Source organism: Microcaecilia unicolor, chromosome 6 (assembly GCF_901765095.1).
Source record: "Microcaecilia unicolor chromosome 6, aMicUni1.1, whole genome shotgun sequence".
NCBI lineage: Eukaryota > Metazoa > Chordata > Amphibia > Gymnophiona > Siphonopidae > Microcaecilia > Microcaecilia unicolor.
The window spans coordinates 180,971,446-180,998,503 of record NC_044036.1 but is presented as its reverse complement, the minus strand read 5'-3'; the positions used below and the strand labels follow the sequence as shown (position 1 = coordinate 180,998,503).

Below are 27,058 nucleotides of genomic sequence, written 5' to 3'. Positions count from 1 at the left end.
TTCAAGACTATGGCCATTGAGGATCTGGTGTTAAGGTTGTTCAGCAAAAAGGAGAATAAATGTATGTCCCACCTCTGAAGAAACAGATTATCTCTTACTGCAAAGGGGAGCTTAAAGAATCAAAATTCAAGGTCCTTTACAGTTCGTTCAGTGGATGATGTAAAAACAGATGTGGTGGACAGTGAACAAGGATAATAAATTCAAAATAGAAAAATCATGAAGAACTCTTATAATAAACTGTGAAATAAAATCAACTTATATGAAACATCAGACATTTTAACAATAATAAAAGCAGTGAACAACAAATTAAAAGAATAATTTCATATCTGCATGATCACAAATGTACAGAAGTTCTGACATGGCCATTGGGGCTTACAAGTCTGAAATTATATTACCCAAATTATTAGCATTTGTGCTCAAAACGTTCCTAATATTTCTGCTTCCCAGTCTTCCCTCTGTATATTCTCATATCCATCCTCTTACCTTAACAGACAACTTTGAGGTGTGTGGTTTTCTGCACATAACTGATTTGTTTGTTGGTGGTGACAGCATCTTTCGCCCCCCCATCTAGTTTACACTCTTGTCAATATTTGATCTGAGCCATTCACCCATTGCCCCGTCACCACCACAAGTTTACCGGGCATCCTATTACTATCTCACCGCAAGCACCAAGACTGTTCTATGCAGCCACTCTCTCTATAGGCTGAACTAGGGTGAGACTTGATTACTATCTGTAGTTGCATGTGCATGGAAGCATGTTTTCATATACCTATGTTCATGTGTATATCAGTGGCGTAGCCAAGGGTGGGCCCAGGCCCACCAAGTAGCAGCATATCTATGATGTGGCTGGCAGGGATCCCCAAGCCCCACCAGCTGAAAACTCCCAACAACTGTCCCCCCTGCATACCTTGTAAACAGCAGATCTTCGCCTGCAGTGAGCAGCGACTGATACATACTTCTCGCACTGACCCCACAGCCTTCCTTCTGATACATTCCCGCCTATGTGGAAACAGGAAGTTGTATTAGAGGGAAGGCTATGGGGCCAACATGACCAGTGTGTATTAGTTGCTGCTTGTTGCTGGTGAAAATCTGCTATTTAAAAGGTATGCAGGGGAGGGGAGGATGTTTGAGAGACCATATGGTATGCAGGCGAGAGAAGGAGAGACCAAATCACTTGTGGGACAAGGCAGCGTTCTTCTGCCAACCCATCTTGGGTCTAGGCCCACCCAAAATTGGGTGTCTGGCTACCCCTAGTGTATATGTGTATGTATGTTTGTGGTGACATATGCATGTATGTTTTTGAGCGTGACTTTATGCTTGTTTGCATGTGCATGTGTCTTCCACTGAAGCCACAGTCAGTGTTTTCCCACACAGATCCAAAGTTTCTCGCAGCGCACCTCATCCCTGACAACGACGACCGGGACAATGACAAAGTTTACTTCTTCTTCACTGAGAAGGCTGCAGAGTCAGAGAGCAAAGGTCGTGCCATCTACAGCCGAGTTGGCAGAATCTGTGTGGTAAGTAAAGTTCTTTGGTGTTCTATTTCTGACTTTGCAGTGTCTGGGATTGCGGTAGGGAACAGAGTAAGCATTGGGATCAAGGTTTGAGAAGTGAGAAGCTGCGGAACCAGCAGTGTCTACATATGGAGTTGTGCCTGTTCCACACACTTTAACTCAGTGCTCATACTCAAGACCAAAAACTGATCAGGAAGATCACAAGGAAAATAAATTCAAAACTATTCATAACACTCTGCCATAAAGAAATCTAACAACTTATCACACATGAAGTACAGTCAGCCAGAAGTAGATCATTTATTGATAACAACAACCACCTGACCTGGGTCTGCCCCAGGGGTTACAAATCTGCTAGCAATAGTATGACTAAAACAGCAAAAAGCCCATCAGTGGCAATGTGATGGAAACAGAGGTTGGCTCTTTCAATAATCGTGGAAGATATAAAACCAGGAGACAGATCATAGAGACATAGCCAAGTACACTGAACTACAAGCCTCCAGGTTCAAGAAACTTGGCTATATCACTTTTAAGCTGGACCAGACTAGGTGAAATGTGCTGTCCAGACCAGCTGGTTCATACTGCCCCTGACGCAGCCAGTTTTGTTGGCGAAACATGGCCACATTGGGCACAGATGTATATTGACCTAGGAGTATTTTACTTTATTAAAGACTATATCTTCATATGATCTGCCTCCTAGTTTTATATCTTCCATGATGGATGTGGCGGATTCTTTGCCTTGTTGTTTTCTGATGTGTTTCAATAATTGTCCAAGGAAAACTACTTTTGTCAAAACATGTACGAAATTCAGTCAAATTTGGGTGCTAAACAAAATGTCTGCTAAGCACTATTCTATAAACGATGCTCCAAGTTGGCTGCTCTTTATAAAATAGTGCTTAGCGCCCGGATCTCTGCCAATTTACACCAACTGAACCCTGGTATAAATCCCTGTGCTTAAATTAGGTGTAGATCCCCCAAATTCTATAACACTGCAAGCAAATGCTAGAAATGCACCTGACCTGTCCGTGCGCCTCCCATGGCCACACCCCCTTTCCAGATCCGCATGGAAAAATGTACGCGCATATTGTTATAGAGCAGCGACTATAAAGATGTGCATGTAAATTCCATTTATTTATTAATTTATTTTCAGCATTTGATATAACGCAAGTGATCCCTGAGGAAATTATGCAGATTACAATTTCTATTATAGATACTTTGCACTGTCCCTAATGGGCTCACAATCTAAATTATATATATTGTACCTGGGGCAATGGAGGGCTAAGTGACTTGCCCAGGGTCACAAGGAGCAGCAGAGGAAATAATTGATTGTCAGCGCCCAATTATTGGCACTAATTTGTTTGTTAAGCAATTAAATTGCACGCACAAATTAGGCACACAATTTTGAGCACTACATATATATAGAATTTGGGGGGAAATGTATTTATAAAAAATTCTAAATGAAAATGAATCATCCACTTTTCTAATAGGTGGCCATCTTATATTTTAGATTATATGGGAGTAACCTATGCAAGTCTCATCAGCAACAAACTTAAAAATCTCAGGTACAAATTTAGGTGGCCTTTACTAAGGTGCTCTAATGATTAGCATGCGCTAAATGATAAGATGCCCATTATATCCCTAAGGGTGTCTTATCATTTAGCACACGTTAATTGTTATCACACGCTAAATCTGTTAGCGCACCTTAGTAAAAGGACCCTTTAAATTGTAAGTCCTTTGAGGACAGAAAAATACCTGCTGTACCTGAATGTACCTCACCTTGAGTTACAAGTGATAAAGGCATGAGCTAAATCCCTTTGTCCTCTCCACCGTACTACACTCGCAGTCTAGCAAGCAGATAGGGAAGGTCAGCTCTGCTAAACCGAGAGACTCAGGGGCCAATGTAATAAAACGAGAGAGGCTGAGCTCAGGTTCTGTGTCCAATTTTCTGTGCTATCATGGCTGTCCTATGCAGTAAGTTCAGTGCACTAGAGAACCATGTATAGCCATCAGTACACTGCTCATTTAAATCCAATGGGAATGAAAGCATTAGCTATTCAACCCAGCTTAGTAAATAACACTAATGCACATTACTGTGTAATCATATACAATAACCAGACAGAAAGAGGGATCAAGAATACACCAACCAAACCAAAGCAAAAAAAGCACACAAGGGCCTTCAAGACTGGGACAAGTTCTGTATTCATGAAGGATCCAACATGGGCCGTGTTTCGGCAATAGTCCGTCTGCATCAGGGGTCTATCAAAACAATCATAAAAACAGAAAATCATATCATAAATATAAAAACAAGCATATAACATATATACTTAATAACATTCCATACCGGGTGAAACCCTAATAAATACTTAAACTATCCAGTGTAAAAACATTATCGGTACAATGAATCTCAGTGAAGCACATAACAATTTAAATAAAACAGGAATCAAACATTTTAAGACAAAATAGAATAAAATAATATAATAAAATAATGAAAACATTGTACTGTGCACAAATAAATATAAATAAATGAATAATAAATAGAAAACACTTGGATAAACCTATACAAGAAGTGCTGCCTATCTTACCAACAAAAAGTTCAAAACTTCTATTTGGATATTGCAGACAGTTCATTAGAAAGCTAAACAAAAAACAGGGGACATAATAAAATAATAGCGATGAATGAACCTTCAATATAGTAGTAGTCAAAAACCCTAAAGTGCAAAAGTGTAAACCAGTGAAACAACAATCAGTAGATCTTCAATATAAATAGCAGTCAGTGAACCTTATCAACCTTAAAAATATTTACAAATAGCTTAAAGTAAAAGCCATCCATATTTTAAAAACTCAACCTCCTGTTTGCAAAGCCTCGCTAGTGGCTGTCATGCGGCATTGCCAACACAGCCCATTCAAACTGAATGGGCTATGTCAGCAGTACCACACCGCCAGCTGCTCACATGCCTTTGTAAACAGGGCCCTCAGTATTAACCATGAACCAGACTGAGTAAGAGATAAATATCATTGCGCAACATTGTGCAAAGTGGTTTTAAGAAGCATACATATGGAAATGTGCTGCATAATACTGTGACTAGAGTCAAAGTTCTTAATCAATTTACTCAAATGTACAAGCAATTCATATTTCAAAAATGACCCTATATTATTAATTTAGATTTTGCTCACATCTTTTTCAGTAGGAGCTCAAGGTGAGTTACATTCAGGTAGTCTGGATATTTCTCTGTCCCAGGAGGTCTCACAATCTAAGTTTGTACCTGAAGCAATGGAGGATTAAGTGACTTGCCCAAGATCACAAGGAGCAGCAGTGGGATTTGAACTGGCCACCTCTGGATTGCAAGACTGGTGCTCTAACCACTAGGCCACTCCTCAGTGGTCATTTACTAAAATGCCACATTTAACATGTTAGTAAATCTAGCCAGCAGGTAATGCGTCCAAACTGTTAACATGGAGCTTTTGCAGTTGGCATAGACTAATTTTTATATTTACTTTCCAGCATGGAAGGGAGAAGCATGAGTAGGGAATGCACCTTAAATTTAGAACCAGTTTCAATAAATGGCACCCAAATCCGGGCATCGGAAAAAGATCGTCACAGAGCTCTGTTCTATAAAGGGTGCTCTGAGTTGGGCACTCTGTATTGAATAGCACTTAGAGCCCATTCCCGGACCCAAATTTAGGTGCCGGTACAGTATTTACACCAAATGACCACCGGTTCGTTTTGCTGAGTCGTAGGTTTGCCCAACTAGAATTTACAAGACATCGGGCATTCGTTTTTGCTGCCCCCTCATGTTGGAATTCCCTCCCCTTTTACCTACGTGCAGAACCTTCATTCAAAAATTTTAAAGCAAGGCTTAAGGCCTGGCTTTTTACCCAAACGTTTGGTCCTGTTGAGGAGTAGCCCTAAGCTGACTGTCACTGTCCTGTATACTACTATCCATTCTCTCAAGTCCAACCCCCTCCAGGCTTTGCACTATTTCCCTTTTTCTACTCTATCTTATCTGTACTCTTTAGCATGACATGTGTGTGAATTTCTTTCCTGTCAACATATTGTAGTTCTTTTCCTTTTTGATTTTGTATGCCACTGTGATCCGCAAGTTAGTCTTAAGTGGTATAGCAAATCTCAATAAACTATAAATAACTAAACTATAAATGCAGGCACCCAACTCTTGGCATTTGGGTGCAGGAATAATGTTACTTTTTAACTAAATGCACAATTTTTTAGAACACCCCTGCCCGGCCCCCTAGCCACGCCCCCCTTTTGAGTTATGCACTAGAGGATTTAGGCATGCAGGGTTATAGAATAGCGCCCAGTATTTAATAATGTCAATTAACTACAATAATTGATTAACATCAATTTATTTGAATTAATTGGCATGTAAGTCAATTAATTTGCACATACATCTTCGATCGGTGCCCAAATTTTATACCTCATGTTAACTGTTAATCTGGCAGATAACACAGCACTTACACCATCTGAATGCAGCACTCTACATATCACTTGGTTATTGCATGGTAAAAAACTGTGTGTTAACTAACTCACAAGTTCTTGGAAATGCATCCAACAGTTACTGTACCATGTTGTACATTTAGCTATTAACCTATAAAAGCTCATTGTAAATGAGGTCTTAAGTTTGTACCTTAAGATATAAAGCACAGTTTTGCACATCCTAGTTAGCACTGGGATGTGCAAAGTTTTACTCCAACTTGTGGTATTTTGTGAACAGGGAGAAATGAGTTAGATTATCCCCCTAGCTGGATTATTTAAATATGTGGCTGCAACCTTTTCCGGAAGGGCCGCAGCCTGCTGCTTTAGTGCAGACTTTTTGCCCATGCCAAACTGTTTGTAAATAGTGTGCTTGTTTACTTGCACAAACACCTGCATTGTTCAGTGAATCATCCCAAGGTCAAGGACATCCCTTTCTGGGTTGTAATTGCTTGCATGAATGCAAAGATCAATGCTGCACCATTCTTGAATATTCCAGCTTTATGAGGGGAGAGAAAGGAACAAAAGGTAATACCACAGAGAAGAGGATCTGACAGCAGAGGCAGGAACCAAAAACATGGGCAGGAGAACTCTCTTCCGAACAGCCACCTCAGGGTGGCATTGCCAGAGCAGTTCTTTGAGAAAACCAGGATACAGCTGAGTTCCATCAGTGGTGCGGAGGGGGAGATCTGCCACGGGTCAATACCTGCTCTGCAGCAGTTCCAGGCTAAGTCATGAACAGGCTGCAGCTGACTCTGCTGAATGTTAGGACAGGATGGTACAATGTTCTAGTCATCTGTGCTCAGTTTCCGTCTTCTGGTCTGTTAGTGATTAGGGCACTGATAGGGGAATGACATCATTGCACAACTTGAGTCTGGGGGTGCCATTATAAAACTGGAAGAATGCCTGAAGATAGCCACTCAATTCCCAGCCTTGTCATTGCAATGCATATGCTAGCACACCCTGGTGACCTCAGGAGAAGTCAGGGGTGAAACATCTGTTAGCTCCGATTCAGCAGCTGTTTGTAATTCACTCTAGGCAGTGGTCACCCTGCGATGCTCCACCACTATTATTTCACAAGAACAATCAAAGGGATCCAGCACTACATTCCTTCATGAAGATTAAAAAAATTGTGAACTTCTTAGAGAGAGAAGGGACCAGAGCGCGCTCTGTGAGGTCATTCCCATCTCTGTATACTGATTCTAGGCAGGCAGAGGTGCTTTATTATGAAATCTGGATAGGCAGGTACAATTCCCCTCACCACCAATCCAGGTCTCTCTGCTCAAACCTAGTCTGGAAGCTTTGAGGTTTAAGTGAGATTTATCTTGTATGGCGCCAAATACGCTGGAGATGCTGTGTATCATTCCCCCAAATTCTATTAAGGATGCTAAAAATTGGGCACACAGGGATCATTTAACCTATGAAAGCTTATTGTAAATGAGATGTCTTATTTTTGTATCCCTTTCCTAATAATTCCTGGCATCCTGTTTGGCTGCCGCTTCCGCATACTGGGCAGAAGGTTTCAGTGTATTGTCTGCAATGACACCTAGATCTTTTTTTTTTTTTTTTTTGGGGGGGGTGCTGACTCTTAAGGTGGAATATCATGTGGATTTTTCTTCCCATTGTGCATCACTTTGCATTTGTCCATATTAAATTTCATCTGCCATGTGGATGCCCAGTCTTCTAATTTCCTGAAGTCTTCCTGCAGTTTTTCAGTCCGCGTGTGTTTTAACAACTTTGATTAAATTTGCAGATGACACAAAACTAATCTCCTCACTTGTTCCAATTTCCAGATCATTTATAAATGTTATGTAGCACCAGACCCATTACAAATCCCTGCGGTACTCCACTATTCATCCTCCTCCACTGAGAAAAATGGCCAATAACCAATTCCTAATCCATAGCAGAACATTTCCTCCTATCCCTTGACTTTTAATTTTCTCACGCGTCTCTCATGAGGAACTTTGTGAAAAGCTTTCCGAAAATCTTGATACACTACATCAACCAGCTCACCTTTATCCATGTGTTTATTTCTGTAAGCCACATTGAGACTGCAAATGGGTGGGAAAATGTGGGATACAAATGCAATAAATAAATCCTAAGTTTGTATCTTAAGATATAAAGCACAGTTAATTGCTTAGCTAATTGATGTCAAATTGGCATTTAGTACCAAATAATTGGCGTCAACAAACACTAATTGGCATTAATGTGTAGTTATGCTCATAAATGACTTATGCCCCTACTCTATAAACATTGCGCATAATTTCTATGGTGTGCAACTCCAAGGGGGTGTGTGGATGTGGGAGGAGCATGGGTGGGTTAGGGGCATGCCACGCAATTGGGTACTAAGGGGAAAATTCTATATATGGTGCCAAAAGTTAGGCATTACTTGAGCTCCAAAGTTTCAGCACGAAAAGGCGTTCTATTAGATGCAAGGCTAGTAACATAGTAGATGGCGGCACATAAAGACCTGAATGGTCCATCTAGTCTGCCCAACAATATAAACTCTTTACATATGGTATGAAATGTTACATCATATATATACCTGTTCTTGATTTATCCTTGCCATTTTTAGGGCACAGACCGTAGAAGTCTGCCTAGCTTTGGCCTGAATTCAGGTGCTTTGACAACAACTTCAGGCCAAAGCTAGGCAGACTTCTATGGTCCAAATCTACTCAGCCTCCATCAGGGCACAGACCGTAGAAGTCAGCCCAGCATTGGTTCTCCTACCTAATCTCCCCTAAGCTTCTTTGGATCCGATCCTTCTAAACAGGATTCCTTTTGTGTCTGTCCCAAGCATTTTTGAATTCCGATACCGTTTTCATCTCCACCACCTCCCGTGGAAGGACATCCCATGTATCTATCACCCTCTCAATGAAAAAAATATTTCCTGACGTTATTCCTGAATCTGCCCCCTTTCAATTTTAATTCATGCCCTCTAATACTACCACCTTCCCGTCTCTGGAAGAGGTTTGTTTACAAATTAATACCTTTCATCTGTATCATATCACCCCTGTTTCTCCTTTCCTCCAGTGTATACATGTTTAGGTCAGCAAGTCTCTCCATGTACGTTTTGCTTCCTAAACCTCCTGCCATGTTCGTTGCTTTTCTCTGAACCGCTTCAAGTCTTTTTACATCCTTAGCAAGATAAGGCCTCCAAAACTGAACACAATACTTCAAGTGGGGCCTCACCAATGACTTGTACATGGGCATCAACACCTCCTTTCTTCTGCTGGTTATACCCCTCTCTATGCAGCCTAGCATCCTTCTGGCTGTGGCCACCGCCTTGTCGCACTGTTTCATCACCTTGAGATCTTCACACAACATCACCCCAAGATCCCTCTACTGAGCTGAGCTTACCAATCACTTCCCTCCTATCCGGTACATCTCTTTTGTACTTTTGCACCCCAAATGCATCACTCTGCACTTCGCATTAAATTTTAAATGCCAGATCCTCGACCATTCTTCTAACGTTTGGAGAACCCTTCTCATGGTTTCTACTCCCTCCAGGATATCCACTCTGTTCACTATCTTCATGTCATCCACAAAAAGGCAAACTTTTCCTTCTAACCCTTCAACAATGTCTCACACAAATATACCAAGATTTGTAACAGAGTGGACACCCCGGAGGGAGTGGAAAACATGAAACAGGATCTGCAGAAGCTAGAAGAATGGTCTAATGTTTGGCAATTAAAATTCAATGCGAAGAAATGCAAAGTGATGCACTTAGGCAGTAGAAATCCACGGGAGGCGTATGTGTTAGGTGATGAGAGTCTGATATGTACAGGCAGGGAGAGACATCTTGGGGTGATAGTGTCCAAGGATCTGAAGGCAACGAAACAGTGTGATAAGGCGGTGGCTGTAGCCAGAAGGTTGTTAGGCTGTATAGAGAGAGGTATGACCAGCAGAAGAAATGAGGTGTTGATGCCCCTGTACAAGTCATTGGTGAGGCCCCACCTAGAATGTTGTGTTCAGTTTTGGAGGCCGTATCTTGCAAAGGATGTAAAAAGAATTGAAGCGGTGCAAAGAAAAGCTGCAAAAATGGTATGGGATTTGCGTTACAAGACGTATGAGGAGATACTTGCTGACCTGAACACGTATACCCTGGAGGAAAGGAGAAACAGGGGTGATATAATACAGACATTCAAATATTTGAAAGGTATTAATCTGGAAATGAACCTTTTCCAGAGACGGGAAGGCGGTAGAACTAGAGGACATGAAATGAGGTTGAAGCGGGGCAGACTCAAGAAAAATGTCAGGAAGTATTTTTTCATGGGCAAAGTGGTGGATACTTGGAATGCCCTCCCGATAATGGAAAAAAAAAGCCAGGCTTGACGAGCATTTCACCTTTGTCCCTTTTTTTTCACGACCAAACTTCAGAAAGAAGCCCCAACTGACCAAATGACCATTGGAGGGAATCGGGGATGACCTCCCCTTACTCCCCCAGTGGTCACCAATCCCCTCCCACCCAAAAAAAAAAAATCCAAGTGCTTGTCAGGGACATCCTAAATCAAAACTATTTTTGCTCAGCTTTTTCATTAGTACCAGTGGGATTTGAACTGGCCACCTCTGGATTACAAGACCAGTATTCCAACCACTTGGCCACAGCTCAACTTACGTGGATATTCCTCCTTTTTGATTATGCCCCTTCAGGTCTCTTTCAGCCAGTCACAGACAGGGGTCTCTCTCAGCCAATCACAGCACATTTAGCTGTCTGTAAGTGGCTGAGAGAGACCCCTGTCTGTGATTGGCTGAGAGAGATCTGAAGGGGCATAATCAAAAGGGAGGGATATCCAAGTAAGTGGAGCTTTGGCCAAGTGGTTAGAGCACCGGTCTTGTAATCCAGAGGTGGCTGTGTCAGGGATGTCCTTTCACAAAAAAAAAAAAGGACATCCCTGACAAGCACTTGGATTTTTTTTCCACTTTTTTGAAGCCGGCCATCAGTAAACCTGGCGATCTCAACATTTGACCTAAATCTTGAGATTTAGCCGGCCCCAACCGTATTATCGAAAGAAAAGATGGCCGGCCATCTTTTTCGATAATACGGTTGGCACCGCCCCTTTGCGGAGCCGGCCCCGAAGATGGCCGGCGCCATTCAATTATGCCCCTCCATGTTACTAAACAGAATTGGCCCCAGCACAGACCCCTGAGGCATCCACTACTCACCTTCCTTTCCTTCACGCTGATTCCATTTACCACCATCCTCTGCTACCTGTCGGTCAACCAGTTTCCAGTCCAGTTCACCACTTTGGGTCCTAATTTCAGCCCTCTCAGCTTATTCACAAGTCTTCTGTGAGGGCCGTATCAAAGGTTTTGCTGAAATCCAAGTAGATTACATCTATCGCACATCCTTCATCCAGTTCTTTGGTCACCCAGTCAAAGAAGTCAATCAGATTCGTTTGGCAGGATTTTCCTTTGGTAAAGCCATGTTGCCTCAGATCTTGTAACCTGTTGGCTTCTAGAAAGTCCACTATCCTTTCCTTTAGCAGCGATCCCATTATTTTTCCTACCACTGATATAAGGCTTACCAGCTTGTAGTTTCCCACTTCTTCCCTGTCTCCACTTTTGTGAAAAGGGACCACATCCACTCTTCTCCAATCCCTCGGTACCTCTTCAGTCTCTAAAGATCTAGTAAATAAATCTTTAAGAGGTCCCGCCAAGACTTCTCTGAGCTCCCTCAGTATCCTGGGATTTATCCCATCCAGCCCCATAGCCTTGTCCACTTTCACGCCTATGTATAAAATACAGTGTATTCCACGCAGATATGAAGGGGAGGGGCATATGTGGGCCAAGGGAATTCCCTTAAAATTCACACGTTGTTATAGAATTTGGGGGGACCTCCGCCCAACTTGTGCACTGGAATTTACACCTGGTTGCAGTTGGTGTAACTCCTCACAACCAAAGTTGAGTACGAATCCTGGTGCTACACACTATTCTATAAAGGGCACCAATCCCAGAACGCCTGTTATAGAATACTTTTTGAACGCCGTTTATAGAGTTTTCCCCTAAGTTATAGAATACTGTCAGTTATGTGCGAAACTGCCAGTATTTACATCAGACCTTGACATGGTGTAAGTGCTCACACCTAGAGTTAGGTACCAAACTGCGGACTTACACTAGAATGACATGTCCATGTCCTAATGTGATTATAGAATTGGCTCTATCTCCCAGATTCTACATGTGGTGCCCAAATTAGTGCAAGTGCCTGAGATGTGGGTGCAAATTAATTGCTTAACAAGCTTAATGACATCAATAATTGGGTGCTATCAATTATTGATGTGAATTGGCAGTCATTAATATTTGTGGACTCATCTGGCTGCACACTATTCTATAAGGCAGTGCGCCTAACTCCATGTACTGCTATGGATTTACAGCCTGTCTCACTGACACAGACTACTCAATAATTACTGTAGATTCTTTTGGATTCGTATTAGGTAATGAGACTTTTATTAGAGGTGCTAAAATCTACAATGATTAAGATATATACAATGAATAAATCATCTAACTAAAAGAAAGCTGTAAGACAGATATATACATATTATACATACAACATCACTGGTCAGGAATTTCAGGCCCTTATCTCATCAACTGGGAGGCCCGTTGCAGCGAAAGCCCGAAGTCTCCTTATGACTAGGAAGTAGAATTTTCTGCACGGTGTGTCCACCCACAGATGAGCCTCAAAGCTCTGCCGCAACAAGCCCCCCTTTTTATTAAGCTAAAGCTTATTTTCAGAGCCAAGGAAAATTACAGAATGCTTCTCTGTTTAGGTAAACAAGCCATACTGTGGGAATGTAGTCACATGTTTCCAAGTCCAGGTGGCCAGTCTGAACTTCGAAAACAAGCACCATCCTCTTCTTCACATACCAAATTAATTAGAGCTGTGTCTTATCTTCTGCATTCCAACTTATTTTCACACAATCAAAGTTAAACAATCATTTTTAAACAGAATTACTTCTAATCAACAATATAGACCCCAAGTGCACTTGTTAGTCAAGGCAGATAGACTTGAAAAGCAATCTCTAAAATCCTTTTTATTACACTCCAATAGGGCTGAATTCTACAAAGTATGCCTTAAAAATTGGTGCTGAAAAAAAGACACTTTTAGCGTGATTCTACAAACCACACCTAAAGTTAGGCGACGTTTATAGAATAAGCCTATGTGCCGTTCTTAAGACTAAAATTTAGATGCACCCATTTAGGCCACTTAAAAAAAGACCTAAGAACCTGTGCCTAATTGGGCGCAGATCAGGTGTATTCCATAATAGTGCACATAGTTTTTTGAAACGCCGACCAATTGCCCATTCCATGCCCGTGGTCACGCCCCCTTTTTGACTGCACACAGTGTTGTAGAATATGCCTAGAAAGTTGTAAATTCTAATTAAATCCAATTAGTGCCACTAATTGGCTGTTACATACCAGTTATCGGCGCTGATTGGCTTGTTAATCGATTAAGTTGTGTGTGCAATTTGGTCATGCAGCCAAATTAACATGCACAACTTAAGATGCCATATATAGAATTTGGGAGAGAGTGCGTATCTCGAAAGGGGTCATGGCCATGGGAAAAGCATGGGCATGTTGGGGGCATTCTGAAAATTTGCACGCCTAGTTGTAGAATACTGGGTCAATGCACCTAACTTAGGCACCAGCATTTATACCAGGTTTCAGCAGGCATAACAGGTGCCCAAAGTTTGGCCCATGCCCTTTACAGAATAGTGCTTAGTGCTGTTTTTATCTGGCACCAAATTTTGAGTAAATTGTGGGTCCTCCTGTGGTGCTTGTTCAATAAAGTTTGAGTTTTCATCTACCTGCCTACTGGAAGTCATTGAGTCATCCCCTACTTTTCCCTTGCATAAAGCCAAACTTTGACTGCCATTTATAGAATCCAGCCCTTAGTGTCCAAATTTTTGGTGCCTAGGTTTTAGTACCCTTTACTGAATTGGGCCCATCATGAACTGTATTATTCTGCAATGAACTTAAGTAGAACGTGTCTATTTCAGACCCTACCTACTAAGGTAGGGGGTAATTCTATAAGGAATGCATAAAGACACATGTGTGCACACATATATAGATAGATGTCAATATTCTGCTTATGTACTATTTTAAAAAACAACAAGGCAAATGATCTGCAAACTCCAACATAGACAACAAAACAGCAGATACAAAACGGAAGAATGTTCAAAAATTTATTGATGTTGTCAAATACCAGACATTGCCCGACACAGGCCATGTTTCGCCCAAGAAGGGCTGCTTCAGGGGCAAAAATCTCAGAGATATCATTCATCATAATAAATGTTATTCACATGAACCTTGAAATGCTAGGTTTTTGATAGAATAATGAGTTCTTGAAAAAACAGCAGGAAGGATATACTATCACATGCCTTTCCTCCAGTGCTGGGCGAAACACGGCCTGTGTCGGGCAATAAATCTGGTATTTGACATCATCAATACATTTTTGAACATTCTTCTGTTTTGTATCTTCTGTTTTGTTGTCTATGTACTATTTTATAAAATGGAATCTAAATGCGATGGCGCATAGTTTTCAGGTGGGCATCCAAAAGGTGGAATGTGGAGAGGGTTGCGCGTTTACACACATAGATTTTTGCAATTTAGGCACAATCATTTACACCAGCTCTGTGGCTGGCATAAGTGATTAAACATTAATTCTAGGAGTGTGTCTGACTTGCAGGCTTATTTTTGAAAGAGAAGGGCGCTCATCTTCCGACATAAATCGAGAGATGGGCGTCCTTCTCTCAGGGTCGCCCAAATCGGCATAATCGAAAGCTGATTTTGGGTGCCCTCAACTGCTTTCCGTCACGGGGATGACCAAAGGTTCACGGGGGCGTGTTGGCAGTGTAGCGAAGGTGGGACTTGGGCGTGCTTAAGAGATGGGCATCCTCAGCCGATAATGGAAAAAAGAAGGGAGTCCCTGACGAGCATTTGGGCGACTTTACTTGGTCCATTTTTTCTTGCGACCAAGCCTCAAAAAGGTGCCTGAACTGACCAGATGACCACCAGAGGGAATTGGGGATGAGCTCCTCTTACTCCCCCAGTGGTCACCAACCCCCTCCCACCCTAAAAAAAAAGTTTAAAAACGTTTTTTGCCAGCCTGCAGGTCCCTGGAGCAGTTTTAGTGGGTGCAATGCACCTCAGGCAGGCGGACCCAGGCCCACCCCCCACCCCACCTGTTACACTTGTGGTGGTAAATGTGAGCCCTTCAAAATCCACCAGAAACCCACTGTACCCACATGTATGTGCCCCCTTCACCCCTTAGGGCTAAGGTAGTGGTGTACAGTTGTGGGGAGTGGGGTTTTTTTTGGGGGTGGGGTTGGGGGGCTCAGCACACAAGGTAAGGGAGCTATGCACCTGGGAGCAATTTGTGAAGTCCACTGCAGTGCCCCCTAGGGTGCCCGGTTAGTGTCCTGGCATATCAGGGGGACCAGTGCACTACAAATGCTTGCTCCTCCCACGCCCAAATGGCTTGCATTTGGACGTTTTTGACATGGACATCTTTGGTTTCGAAAATCGCCAAAAGTCAAACTTCCATGTCTAGGGATGTCCAAATCTGACGGTATTTTCGAAATGAAAGATGGAGGTCCAACTAGTTTTGAAAATACGGGTTTCCCCACCCCTGGATTACGCCATTTTGCAAGGACGTCCAAATCGCAACTTGGACGTCCCTTTTGAAAATGCCCCTCCATGTGACCCTAAACACAGAATATTTGCTTCAATGGCTGGCCTAAAGAATGTGTAAGATAGCAGCAAAATATTCTCGACAGTTGCAAATGAAAATGCCTCATGCTAGGCCTCAGCTCTAGTTCTGATTGACTGGAAGAATAAAGAAGAAGGAAACTAGTGGGCCAAACACCAAAACCCCTCAAAATTCCTACAGACATTTCTATGGTCAAAACATTTGACTCATTCTATCCTTGATAGATAAGCATTACTGTCTTAACATAACTGTAGCAGATTTGAAGACTTGGAGCTTACCAGACTGGTGCCTTGTAAGGTTGTACAGCATACCCCATTTCCTGCAGAGCCTACAGTGAACATATCTTCACCTGTGTCATCCTTGTTTTTCTCTCTTCAGAATGATGCCGGAGGTCAGAGAGTTCTGGTGAACAAATGGAGCACCTTCAATAAGGCGCGGCTGGTCTGCTCTGTGCCTGGGCCTGGTGGGATAGATACGCATTTTGATGAGCTGGGTAAGACCCCTAGAAAGAAATATCAGAGAAGAGAGGCAAGTTGAGCATGAACCTCTCCAGTGTCCATCTCCTGCTTTACCTACCTCATACAGGAGGCAATTCTATAACTAGTATTATTATGGAATACTAGTGTAAACCAGCATTAGTGTGCCTAAATGTATGCACAGCCAGGGGCGTAGCCCACCCAAAATTCTTGCACACTTGTTACTGGCTGGTGAGTATCCCAAAGCCTCACCAGCTGCAGGGGTCCTCTGGCAGCAAGAACAGCTCCCTTTCCTACTTGTTCTTTCAATGTCTACACGCTGCTGTCTCGTTGACTTCCCGTGCCACACACACTCAGTTCTTCACGCATGCGTGAAAACCGAGCATTCGCAAAGGGGTGGGACAGCAGCAGTGCGTGGACAGTACCACCAGTTGCAGCAAGAAGGAGAGGGAGCTGTTCTTGCCACCGGAGGACCCCTTGAGCTGGTGGGGCTTGGGAATCCCCACCACCATAGGTATTTACTGTAACGTTTTGACTTGGGCACCCAGGGGGTTGTGGAGACTACAGTACATGTGCCCACCCAATTTGCCCAGTGGCCCATCCAAAATTTGAGGTCTTCTTACGCCTCTGGGCACACCCATTTATGCAAAGCCTATAGCTGTATTCTCTAAGCAATCTGTGTAAATGTTGACCATGCCTATGGCATGTCCATGCCCTTCTTCTCCGAATGTCCCCTTGTATTTACACACTAATCCATTTTAGCCCATAACTAGGTGCATTGCTGCCTCTTATGCACCTAAGTGTAAACTTAACCATGTGTATGGTAGTATTTATAAATGTAAGTGCATAATAATAAATGGTGCTTAAATATAGGCAACATAGTATAGAATGAGGGGGGTGGTGCTCAGTTTTCTGTTGTGCTCATGAAAGTATTTTCACAAAGAACCAGAGTGACATATGAAGAAGCTCAGACACAGATGAGAGAAAGGAGTAGCCTAATGGTTAGAGCAGTAGGCTGAAAAACAGAAAAACCAGGATTCAATTCCCACTTCCTCCCAAGATGATTCTTATGTCCTCTTGTACCCACTTAGGGCCCTGTTTACAAAGGCGCGCTAGCGTTTTTAGCATGCGCTAACTGTGTAGATGCCCATAGAAATATTATGGGCATCTACATGGTTAGCGTGTGCTAATTTTTAGCATGCACTAGAAATGCTAATGCGCCTTTGTAAACAGGGACCTTAAACTGCATGGGGAAATTCTATAAATGGTGCTGAAAAATGGGCAGCAAAAACAATCAGCAGTAAGCACTAAAGGGCATGTGCACCTGTACAGTCCTTGCAAAAGTGTTGTCTCAAAGCTAGACTGTCAGTTAAACCAGAGTATAGAACATCATTGTGAAGACTCAGAACTATTGAACCAAAATCTTCTTTAATGCAAATTCAAACAAAGGGAAATAACTTAGTTAGATGTGCTGGACAAGTCTCTGCCATGCAGAACTGGGAGTCTATATTAACATATTTTACCATTTTTGTTATTGTTATGTACTATTTACATTATGTTAAAACCAATAAAATATCTTGGGGGAAAAAAAGAACTGGGAGTCTGTTCTCTACCAGCTCACCCTATAAACCAGGGGAACCAGGAGATCTCAGCACCAAGCTGAGAGAGTAGCTGCTGTGAATTCTTTTAAACTGATGAAAATTTGATGATGATACAAAGCTGAGGAGTGGAAGAGTAGCCTAGTGGTTAGTGCAGTGGACTTTGATCCTGGGGAACTGGGTTCAATTCCCACTGTAGCTCCTTGTGACTGTGGGCAAGTCACTTAACTCTCAATTGCCCCAGGTACAAAACAAGTACCTGTATATATGTAAACCACTTTGAATGTAGTTGCAAAATACCACAGAAAGGCAGTATATCAAGTCCCATTTCCCTTTCCCTTTTGAAAGGCTTAAACAGCAAGGTACAGTGTAAGATACAGTTCATAACAAGCATGAATTTATAGATAAATTCCTTTCACTCACTGGAGAGAGAATGGGCTAGCCACCCAGAATCAAGCTAGCCACTAGGGTGAGTCCCATAAGACACAGGGAACACAGACATGTGCTCAGAAAAAGTCTATCACAGAGAACTACAAATGAAACAGATCTGTAGTCCTATCCAATTTAAAGACATAGGACACATTTAAACAACAAGCACCTTGCCTCCATGAATATGAGGGAAGAACAGCACCCTTTATAGAATAGTGCTTAGTGCCGATTCCCACACCCAACTGTAGGCATTAGACTTACACCTGCTGAAACCTGGTGCAAATGCTGGCACCCAAGTTAAGCAGGTGCTGAGCCAGTATTCTGCAACTGTTCAGAATGCCCTTGGCCACGCCCCCTTATGAATTATGCGCTAGTAGAGTTAGGCATCATGCCTTATAGAATAGGGTGCACCCAGATGCGAGTGGAAATCCTAAGTAGTGCCAATTAACTTCAATAATTGGTTGTTAGAGCCCAATTATTGGTAGTTAAGGGCTTGTTAATTAATGTGCATGCGCATCTTGGGCGTGAAAATCTAGGCACCATATATAGAACCTGGGGGGTAAGCTTTTAGTCTGCCTGAATTTGGCCACCTTGGATATTTTTTTGGAAAGGCAAGCTAAGCATCCAAAAATTATTATAACTCTTATCTTATGCTGATCCAAAAAAAATGGATTACAGCCATATTTTGCATGAGTAATCAGGCTTTAATAATGCAGTTTGATTTGTAATCTGCATTTGGTTTGGTAGATTATACATTATTGTTACATACGTTGAGTGATATCCTTGAAAATGGCATATCCCTCAACCATCGAAGCCCACGACCCTCCTCCTTTCCTTTGGCCTTACTGGGATAGTCTTGTTGTCTAGTGGGGCAGAGAAGAGGGCAAGAATGATTTATACCCCCCCCCCCCCCCCCCCCCCCCCCCCAGAAATTGAAATCTGAGGGCCTCCATCAACCTTGGTTTGGGTGGTGGAATGAAGCAGGAGCAGAACTCACTTTTCCTTTATTCGCTCTTGTTTTATAGAAGATATTTTCTTACTGAGGACGAAAGATGAAGCGAATCCCGAGGTGTATGGCCTTTTTAGCACTATCAGGTGAGAACTCTTGCCCAGTTTAATCCCTTCACTGGTCTCATATGAACTCTTTCTCCCCAATATTCAGCACTATTTAACTGGTCAGCAATGGCTGCTGACTGCTTAAATAGCATTTAACCAGCTAACCGTGAATATTCAGTGGGAGATAACTGGTTATCTCTGCTGAATATTTGTGGTTAGCGCATAAGCGGTTAACCAGCTATACCGCACAATATAGCCGGTTAGCACTGATATTCATCGCTGGGTTTAGTGGTTAAATAGAACCGCATAAATAGCAATCCTATCTTTAACCGTTAGGAACTTAACCAGTTAGCGCTGAGCATCGGCTTAACCAGTTAAGTTCCAGCGGCCAAAAATGAAAACAGAAATTCAATACTGATCGCCGAATCCAGCATGGCATTGAATTTCCAAGTTCAGCACTGGCAGTGAGTTTTAACCACACTGCCTGCTGCCAGCTGAATATCAATCGGCCCCTTTATCTTTACTCCAGCACTTGGCTCACATCCACTTCTTAAGATCAAACTGCAGTCTGTGACCCCAATTTACTTTAGGACTTCAAAAGGAACCCAAACATTGTAAATAGCAGGAATTGTTAAAGAATTGGTCTAATTTACTCCTTTCTTTGTCCTTCCCACTTTCTCTCCTCCTTTCTGTAACTCCCCTCCCTCACCATGTTCCTCTGATCTTCTTCCACTACTCACCACTCCCTTTCCTCTCTTTCTTTGCCATCTGACTGTGGAATTGCTGAGACCTTGTTTACCACCAGCATCCAAGGAACCCCCTGTAGATTTTGCAAATTAGGAAAAACATCAAATAACAAGGAGGAGTTTGAAACTCTTCCAATAGAAATTTAACTGCTCCATTCAAAGCAGGTTTTTATGTTTTCTTATTGCCCATACAATGAAAATATGGGGGTGTGAGAGACCAACACCCCTAAATCCTGGAGACAGTCATGGTTGGTGTTTAGCAGCAGTCTGTACTTGGTGTCGCACTAAGGGGCCACTGGAAACCGCAGTTGGAAATAATGTTGTCTGGTGTTTGCATGCCCTAATTTCCCACCTTGCCTTCCTCTGTCCCTACCCTTTTCTTACAGTAATGTATTCCAGGGCTTTGCAGTGTGTGTATACCGCATGGCTGACATCTGGGAGGTCTTCAATGGACCCTTTGCCCACAAGGAAGGGCCAGAGCACCAATGGGCTGCCTACGAGGGCAAGGTGCCCTACCCCAGGCCTGGTGTGGTAAGTGTTAGATATTGCCTTTTATGCAGAACCGTCATTGCTTTTCTCTTTGGAAAGGGGAGAGGATCCAGACACAGTGTTCTGCAAACAGAAGCAGTACTTTCAAAAAGAAGCAGGAGGTTGCATGGTGCTTGTAAGAGTATGAATTCTCACTGCTTGAACATTTTATTACATGGAAGAAATGTTTATTTTAGCAAACCTTCCAGTTATATATTCACCCCATAACAGACAAATGACAAACTTGGCCCCAGGGCAGTGGCATAGCTAGGTGGGGCCACGGGGGCCTGCCCCCCCCAATTTCATCCGGGCCCCTGGTTTTGCTGGCGGGGATCCCTGACCCCCACCAGCTGAAGCCTTCTTCAGCACTGGTCACTGGCACTACCGCGTTCCCTGCTCTGCTCTTGCTTCCTCTTCATGTCCTGCACGCTCCTTTAAGTGAAACTGAGCCGGAGACCAAAGCTGAAGAAGGCTTCAGCTGGTGGGGGTTGGGGACCCCTGCAAGCAAAGGCATTTGCTGCTGTGGGGTGCGGCAGGGGGGAGCGGCGAGGCGGCGGGGGGGGAGGTGAGGCGGCGGGGCGGCAGACTAAAATGTGCCCCTCCCCTACCTCGGGCTCTGGCCCCCTACCACCGTGAGGTATTGCTACGCCCCTGCTTCAGGGGCGGCTCTCTACATGATCTCAGCCAAGTCATTTTACCTTCCTGCTTCTTCAACCACCCAGCAGTTTTCTCCTGCTCCTTTATACTGTACATCCAGGTCACTCTTCTCTCCAAGGTGCTTAGTATGGTGATTGACCGGGGGCTTGGCATCAAGTTTCCTTCTGGAATCTTGCAATCATGGACCACTGGAGAACTTTGGAAAATGTGTTAACTTAGTGTAATAAGAATGTGTCACCTAAAACGTATTATTTTGCTTTTATTTATAGAACTTTCAGGAAACACAAAACATGATTGAATTCTTCCATTTCTAGAATAAACAGGTTAGCATTAACTAAAAGGGATAAAAGTGTATTTGTATGCATCTGTGAGAGATGGAGGTAGGGAAGCGATCTTGTGAGGTGTCTCTTATCATAAGGATGCTTCAGGAATCACTTTTATCTTGAAAGATCATGAGGAATGCAAAGGTAGTTTATGATAGTTACTCGGTGACATTCTTATTGGAGTAAGTGGGGGAGTAGCCTAAATGTTATGGCACTGGGCTAAGAACCAGCAGAGTCAGGGTTCAAATCCCACTGCAGCTCTTTGTGACCTCTTAACCTTCCATTGCCTGAGGTACAAATTTACAGGGTAATTCTATAAACCAGTGCCTAGACTTAGGCACCACTTTCATGTGTCAGAAATTCCAATACCGTGTAGTTATTGTACACACGTATGTCAGGTAGGTGCTATTCTATAAGGTAGCACCTAAATGCTATAGAAGTAGATTCAGTAAATGACACCCAAAGTTAGATGCTGGGATGATGCATGTTAAGTGCAAATTCTATAAAGGTTTTCCGCATGGAACTGCCTTCACAGAATACAAGCTCCAAGACAACATCCTGGGAGTGCCCAGGACCCGCCCATGTCCCTCCCTTGGTCACGCCCCCTTTGGAGTTGTGCATGAGATGAAATAGGAAAACAGGTTATAGAATAGGGGAACAGAGCAGTAATGTGCGTGACGAGTAATTAGTGCTAATTAGCATTTGTTAAGGCCAATTATTGATATCACCAATTTAGCTGATTACTTTACGTGCATATCTGCAATTTACAGCCAATTTGTGCACCTAACCTTTTGGGCGATCTAAATAAAATTTGGGGAATAGTGTGTAACTGCAAGGGGGTATTCACATAGGCATGTCTCCAAGTGTTATGTTATGTTATGCGCTGCTTATATTTCACAAATATCATAAATAGTTCATTGTGGAATACAATCTAAAAAAGAATAACAAGAAGCCAATCCATATCACATTGCAGATTAACACACTCTAACATAGTTGACAGTCATCTCAGATAAATAGATTCTGTAAATAAAAACATCTTAAGAGCCTTTCTAAAGGTAGCGCATTCCATACAGAGATAACTTGATAGTAGAGAGAACAAGTAAACATTCTTTGTTTAGTAATCCGTCTAATAGATAAAATTAGGTTTCGGGTTTTAGCTCCAGCTTTCATGTGTAATAAAATAATCCAATCCATAAGATAAAGCGTAGCCTCGCCATATAAAATCTTAAATGTTAATGCACAAAGCTTAAATTTTGATCTCGCATATATAGGGAGCCAGTGGAGTCTGCAATAATAATAAAGCTGATTCATATTTTCTGAAAATATTAACCTGGTGGCTGTGTTCTGGACTAACTGTAATCATTTCATCAAAGTTTTGGTACAACAGATGTATCCGACATTACAGTAGTCCAGCCTAGATGGTAATATTGCTTGAACCAATAATCTGAAGGCACTTAATTCAAAATATCTGCAAATTGCTCGCAACTTCCTCAACATGAAATAAGGATTTCTGGACTAGTGATGTCACATGCTTAGAGAATGTCAATAACTATCTACCTCAACTCCCCAAATTTTTGAACTGGATGCAAAAGAAAATGTATTTGTACCAACAGTAAATGGTTGAGAGAACTCGGGCGCATCTGTGGGGCCTAACCCACAACTTATAGAATACTATCAGTTACGCACATTGCATGGCACACTTAGTCATGCCAACTTACACCATCCATTCACGGGGCATAATTGGGCACCTACATTTCAGTATACCAAACCTAGTATTCTATAATGGCTTAGAGCGTCTGAGTGCCATTATTGAATTGGAAGCGAGACCCATTGTGGTATCTATGTTAAGGAGGCAAGTTTTAGAATTGCCTCCCCCCAGATTGTAAGCCATCTGGTGACAGGGAAATACTTATGGGAGCCAATATCCAGATTGTGGGAGTCAGCCTGGCTAACTCCCACAGTCGGTAGTGAGACTGGACATTCAGTGCTGGGTCATTTCCAGTGACCGGCATTGAATATTCAGTTTATCCCAAGCCAGTATTCAGCACTGGCTGGTTAAGTTTATAGCGACCAAAGATAGGCCCAATTTGGCCACCAAACCTAGCCGGCGATGCACTGAAGATTCTCTGATAGCTGATTATATCATGTGATATAACTGGTTAACCACTAAGCGCTGACCGCAAATATTCAGCGAGTGATAATAATATAGCTGGTTAAGTGCTATTTAACCGGCCACGAGCTATTCCTGAACAGTTAAATAGCGCTGAGTATTTGGGGGATTGTAGCTGAATGTTACTTGCCTTAAACTACAATTGGAAGAGGTGTGAACTAAATCCAAAATCTCATATATTCCCTTCCCCTTATTGATTGCACAATGTCTTTGTATATTGCAAGAGAACACTGCATTGCACCATATACACACTGATGAAAACGACTAGATGCAGTTATTTGAGCGAGTTCATCTCTCTTTTCTCTACAGTGTCCCAGCAAAATTACAAACCAGCCCAGACGACAGTATGGGGGCACCAAGGACTACCCTGATGAAGTGCTACACTTTGCCCGAGCTCATCCTCTGATGTATAGATCTGTGTACCCGCTGCATGGACAGCCAGTTCTAGTGAAAACCAATTTGCCCTACGGGCTGAAGCAAATTGTGGTGGATCGTGTAGAGGCTGAAGATGGGCAGTATGATGTCATGTTTATTGGAACTGGTATGTGAGGGCAAAATAAGAATTGTCAAGTTTGGTCTGTCTCTCCACAACATTTTTTCATATAACCTTGTTCTGTCTATAGATGAGATCTGACCCACAGATCCTCTCTGGCCTGGTTATTTATTTATTTGCTAGATTTGTATCCCACATTTTCCCACCTGATCCTCTCTGGCCTGGTTATAATTCATCTTTGACCCACAGATCCTCTGTGGCCTAGTTATAATCCATCTTTGACCCACAGATCTGGCCTGGTTATAATCCATCTTTGACCCACAATCTATATAATTCATCTTTGATGCACAGATCCTCTCTGTTATGGTTATAAACCATCTTTGACACACAATCTTCATGCAGCCCTTTTGCCTGTAGTTCCCCTGTAGTCTGGATGTGATTCGGGAGCAGTGCTTAATTAGTTGGGCCCTGACGCTTTTTTCATTTTGTGTGTATGGGAAAAAGAGCTTAGTGAATCAGGCCCATACTTCCTAACAGCTCTTACTCATAGTTCCCCTCTAGTTTAATCCTCACATGCAATTGCCTACAGGCCCTACAGTCTATCTCAGACAGTTAGAGAGATATCTTTGTCTTTTCCCCTCATATTGCTTTCTTTTTATACTCTGTTGAGTAGGTTAATTTCTTTTTTTTCTGCAACACCTTCCCTTCTCCACATGTACCTATAATGAAATGAAGTTTACACTTCTCCCCCCCTTTTTTTTTCTCTGCCCTCATAAGTCTGTTTAGCAGATAGTGGTTAAGGATGGGGCACCTCTCTTCCTCTGTTTCAGAGTTTGGATAATGCTGAGTCTCCCCTCTCTCTCTTGTTTTTGCTCAGATACTGGTTTACTGCTGAAAGCCATATCCCTGCAGAAAGGAAATTTCATAGAGGTTGAGGAGGTTATACTGGAGGAGCTGCAGATCTTTAAGGTAAAAAAAAAAACAGCTAAATTTGTATTAGAATAGCACATAAATGCAGAAGCCCAGTTAAATATACCAGTACACTTGTTACAATGTGTACATACAATATGTTTGAATTAAGTACATGCTAGATATTTATTTTATTTATTTATTTGTTACATTTGTATCCCACATTTTCCCACCTATTTGTAGGCTCAATGTGGCTTACATAGTACCGGAGAAGCATTTGCAGACTCCGGTGTAAACAAATACAAAGTGATATTGTGGTTAAATAAAGTTCATTTGGCACAGCCACATTATGGAATCGTACAACGGAAGAGTTGTGTTATGTCCATTACGTACTTTAGTTTTGTTGTGTTGCACAGATCAGGCATTTATGTTGGATTAGTAGGGTATGCCTTTTTAAACAGGTTAGTTTTTAGTGTTTTCCGGAAGTTTAGGTGGTCGTTTGTAGTTTTCAAGGCTTTTGGTAATGCGTTCCACAGTTGTGTGCTTATGTAGGAGAAACTGGATGCGTAAGTTGATTTGTATTTGAGTCCTTTCCAGCTTGGGTAGTGCAGATTTAGGTACGTTCATGTTGATTCGGATGTGTTTCTAGTTGGTAGGTTGATCAAGTTTGTCATGTATCCTGGAGTTTCACCGTAGATAATTTTGTGAACCAGAGTGCAGATTTTGAAAGCAATACATTCTTTGATTGGGAGCCAGTGTAGTTTTTCACGGAGGGGTTTTGCGCTTTCAAAATGTATTTTTCCGAAGATATACAGTATGAGTGTGTGTGGATAGATAGATAGATAGGCAGAAAACGCGTCTCAAATGTGTTAGAACTTTATTTCAATAGTAGGCAGAAAACATGTCTCCTTGTTACCCTGGGCAAATCACTTAACCCTCCATTGCCTCAGGTATAAAAAACTGAGATTGTGAGCCTTCTAGGGCAGTAATGTTCAACCTTTTTTATTTCATGGCAACTTACAAGGTGCAAACATTGTCGAGGCACACCTGTAGGTAGACTAAATCATAAATAATTCTTATAGGAAAAGCAATTCCCCAACAGATTATTTATGCCAAGGCCCCTATGATGCAGAACTCTGCCCAAGCAAATACTCTGGATTCTTGTTTAGGGGAAAGAATACAAGGACCTTGCTTCTGGCACCTAGCCAGACTTGCCGTTATAGAGAAATGAAACCAAAGTCAAAGCTGATATATATATTAGATTTATTATAGATAGAGAAAATGTACAAATATAGAATCTCTCTGTAGCAAGGCTTAGCAAAATACAAAAATATAACTTGCTGATAATAATAAAAGAACTAGATTGCTACTGAATAAAGACTATAAGAAATTATTCTTCCTGGACTACAAGATAATTACACAAGCCTGATTTGTAACCTAAACTACGGTTCTTATGCCAAATACAAAGGTTAGCAGCTAATCTCCTGACCAGGAGCTATGACATAATCAAACTTTCTTAGATAAACACTAATCACTAATTCCAGACAATAGAAAGTAAATTACTGTATCTCACCACGCTGTCTGGCAGACTCTTCGATTAGATAGATGCAGATTCCTTCTTAGACTCTAGCTGTCTCCCCAGCGAGTCAGTCTTAGATGTAGTGCAGGGTCTCTCTGCAGATAGCAGGTGTCAGTCACTCCGAGCCGAATTTCAGAGCTGGTATAGCTAAACCCAAAGGTATTTTCACCAGATATGCAGCTCACAAGGTTAGAACCACAAAGTCTCTCGCTCACACTGAGCCTTCCAACCTTGCTGGGTTTTTTTCAGGTCTTCTCCATTCTCTTGTCAGTCCAAACTCTCTGATGGTCTCCCCCTAACTTCCGACTCCCTGACTTTCTTCTTTTCCCACTTTCTTAGTACCTCCCCATCAGGTGACACCAGGAACCAATCCTGATCCTGTCCA

General features: G+C 42.3%; 1 protein-coding gene across 1 annotated transcript in view; it reads left to right on the top strand.

Annotated features, from left to right (window-relative positions):
• SEMA3G (semaphorin 3G) overlaps positions 1–27,058 on the top strand; it is a 260,655-nt gene that overhangs the window by 213,299 nt on the left and 20,298 nt on the right. The window contains exons 7-12 of the mRNA XM_030205931.1: positions 1,375–1,517; positions 16,088–16,202; positions 19,238–19,307; positions 20,401–20,545; positions 24,002–24,233; positions 25,063–25,154. Coding sequence (XP_030061791.1) covers positions 1,375–1,517; positions 16,088–16,202; positions 19,238–19,307; positions 20,401–20,545; positions 24,002–24,233; positions 25,063–25,154 — 797 coding nt within the window. The remainder of the gene's footprint in view (positions 1–1,374; positions 1,518–16,087; positions 16,203–19,237; positions 19,308–20,400; positions 20,546–24,001; positions 24,234–25,062; positions 25,155–27,058) is intronic.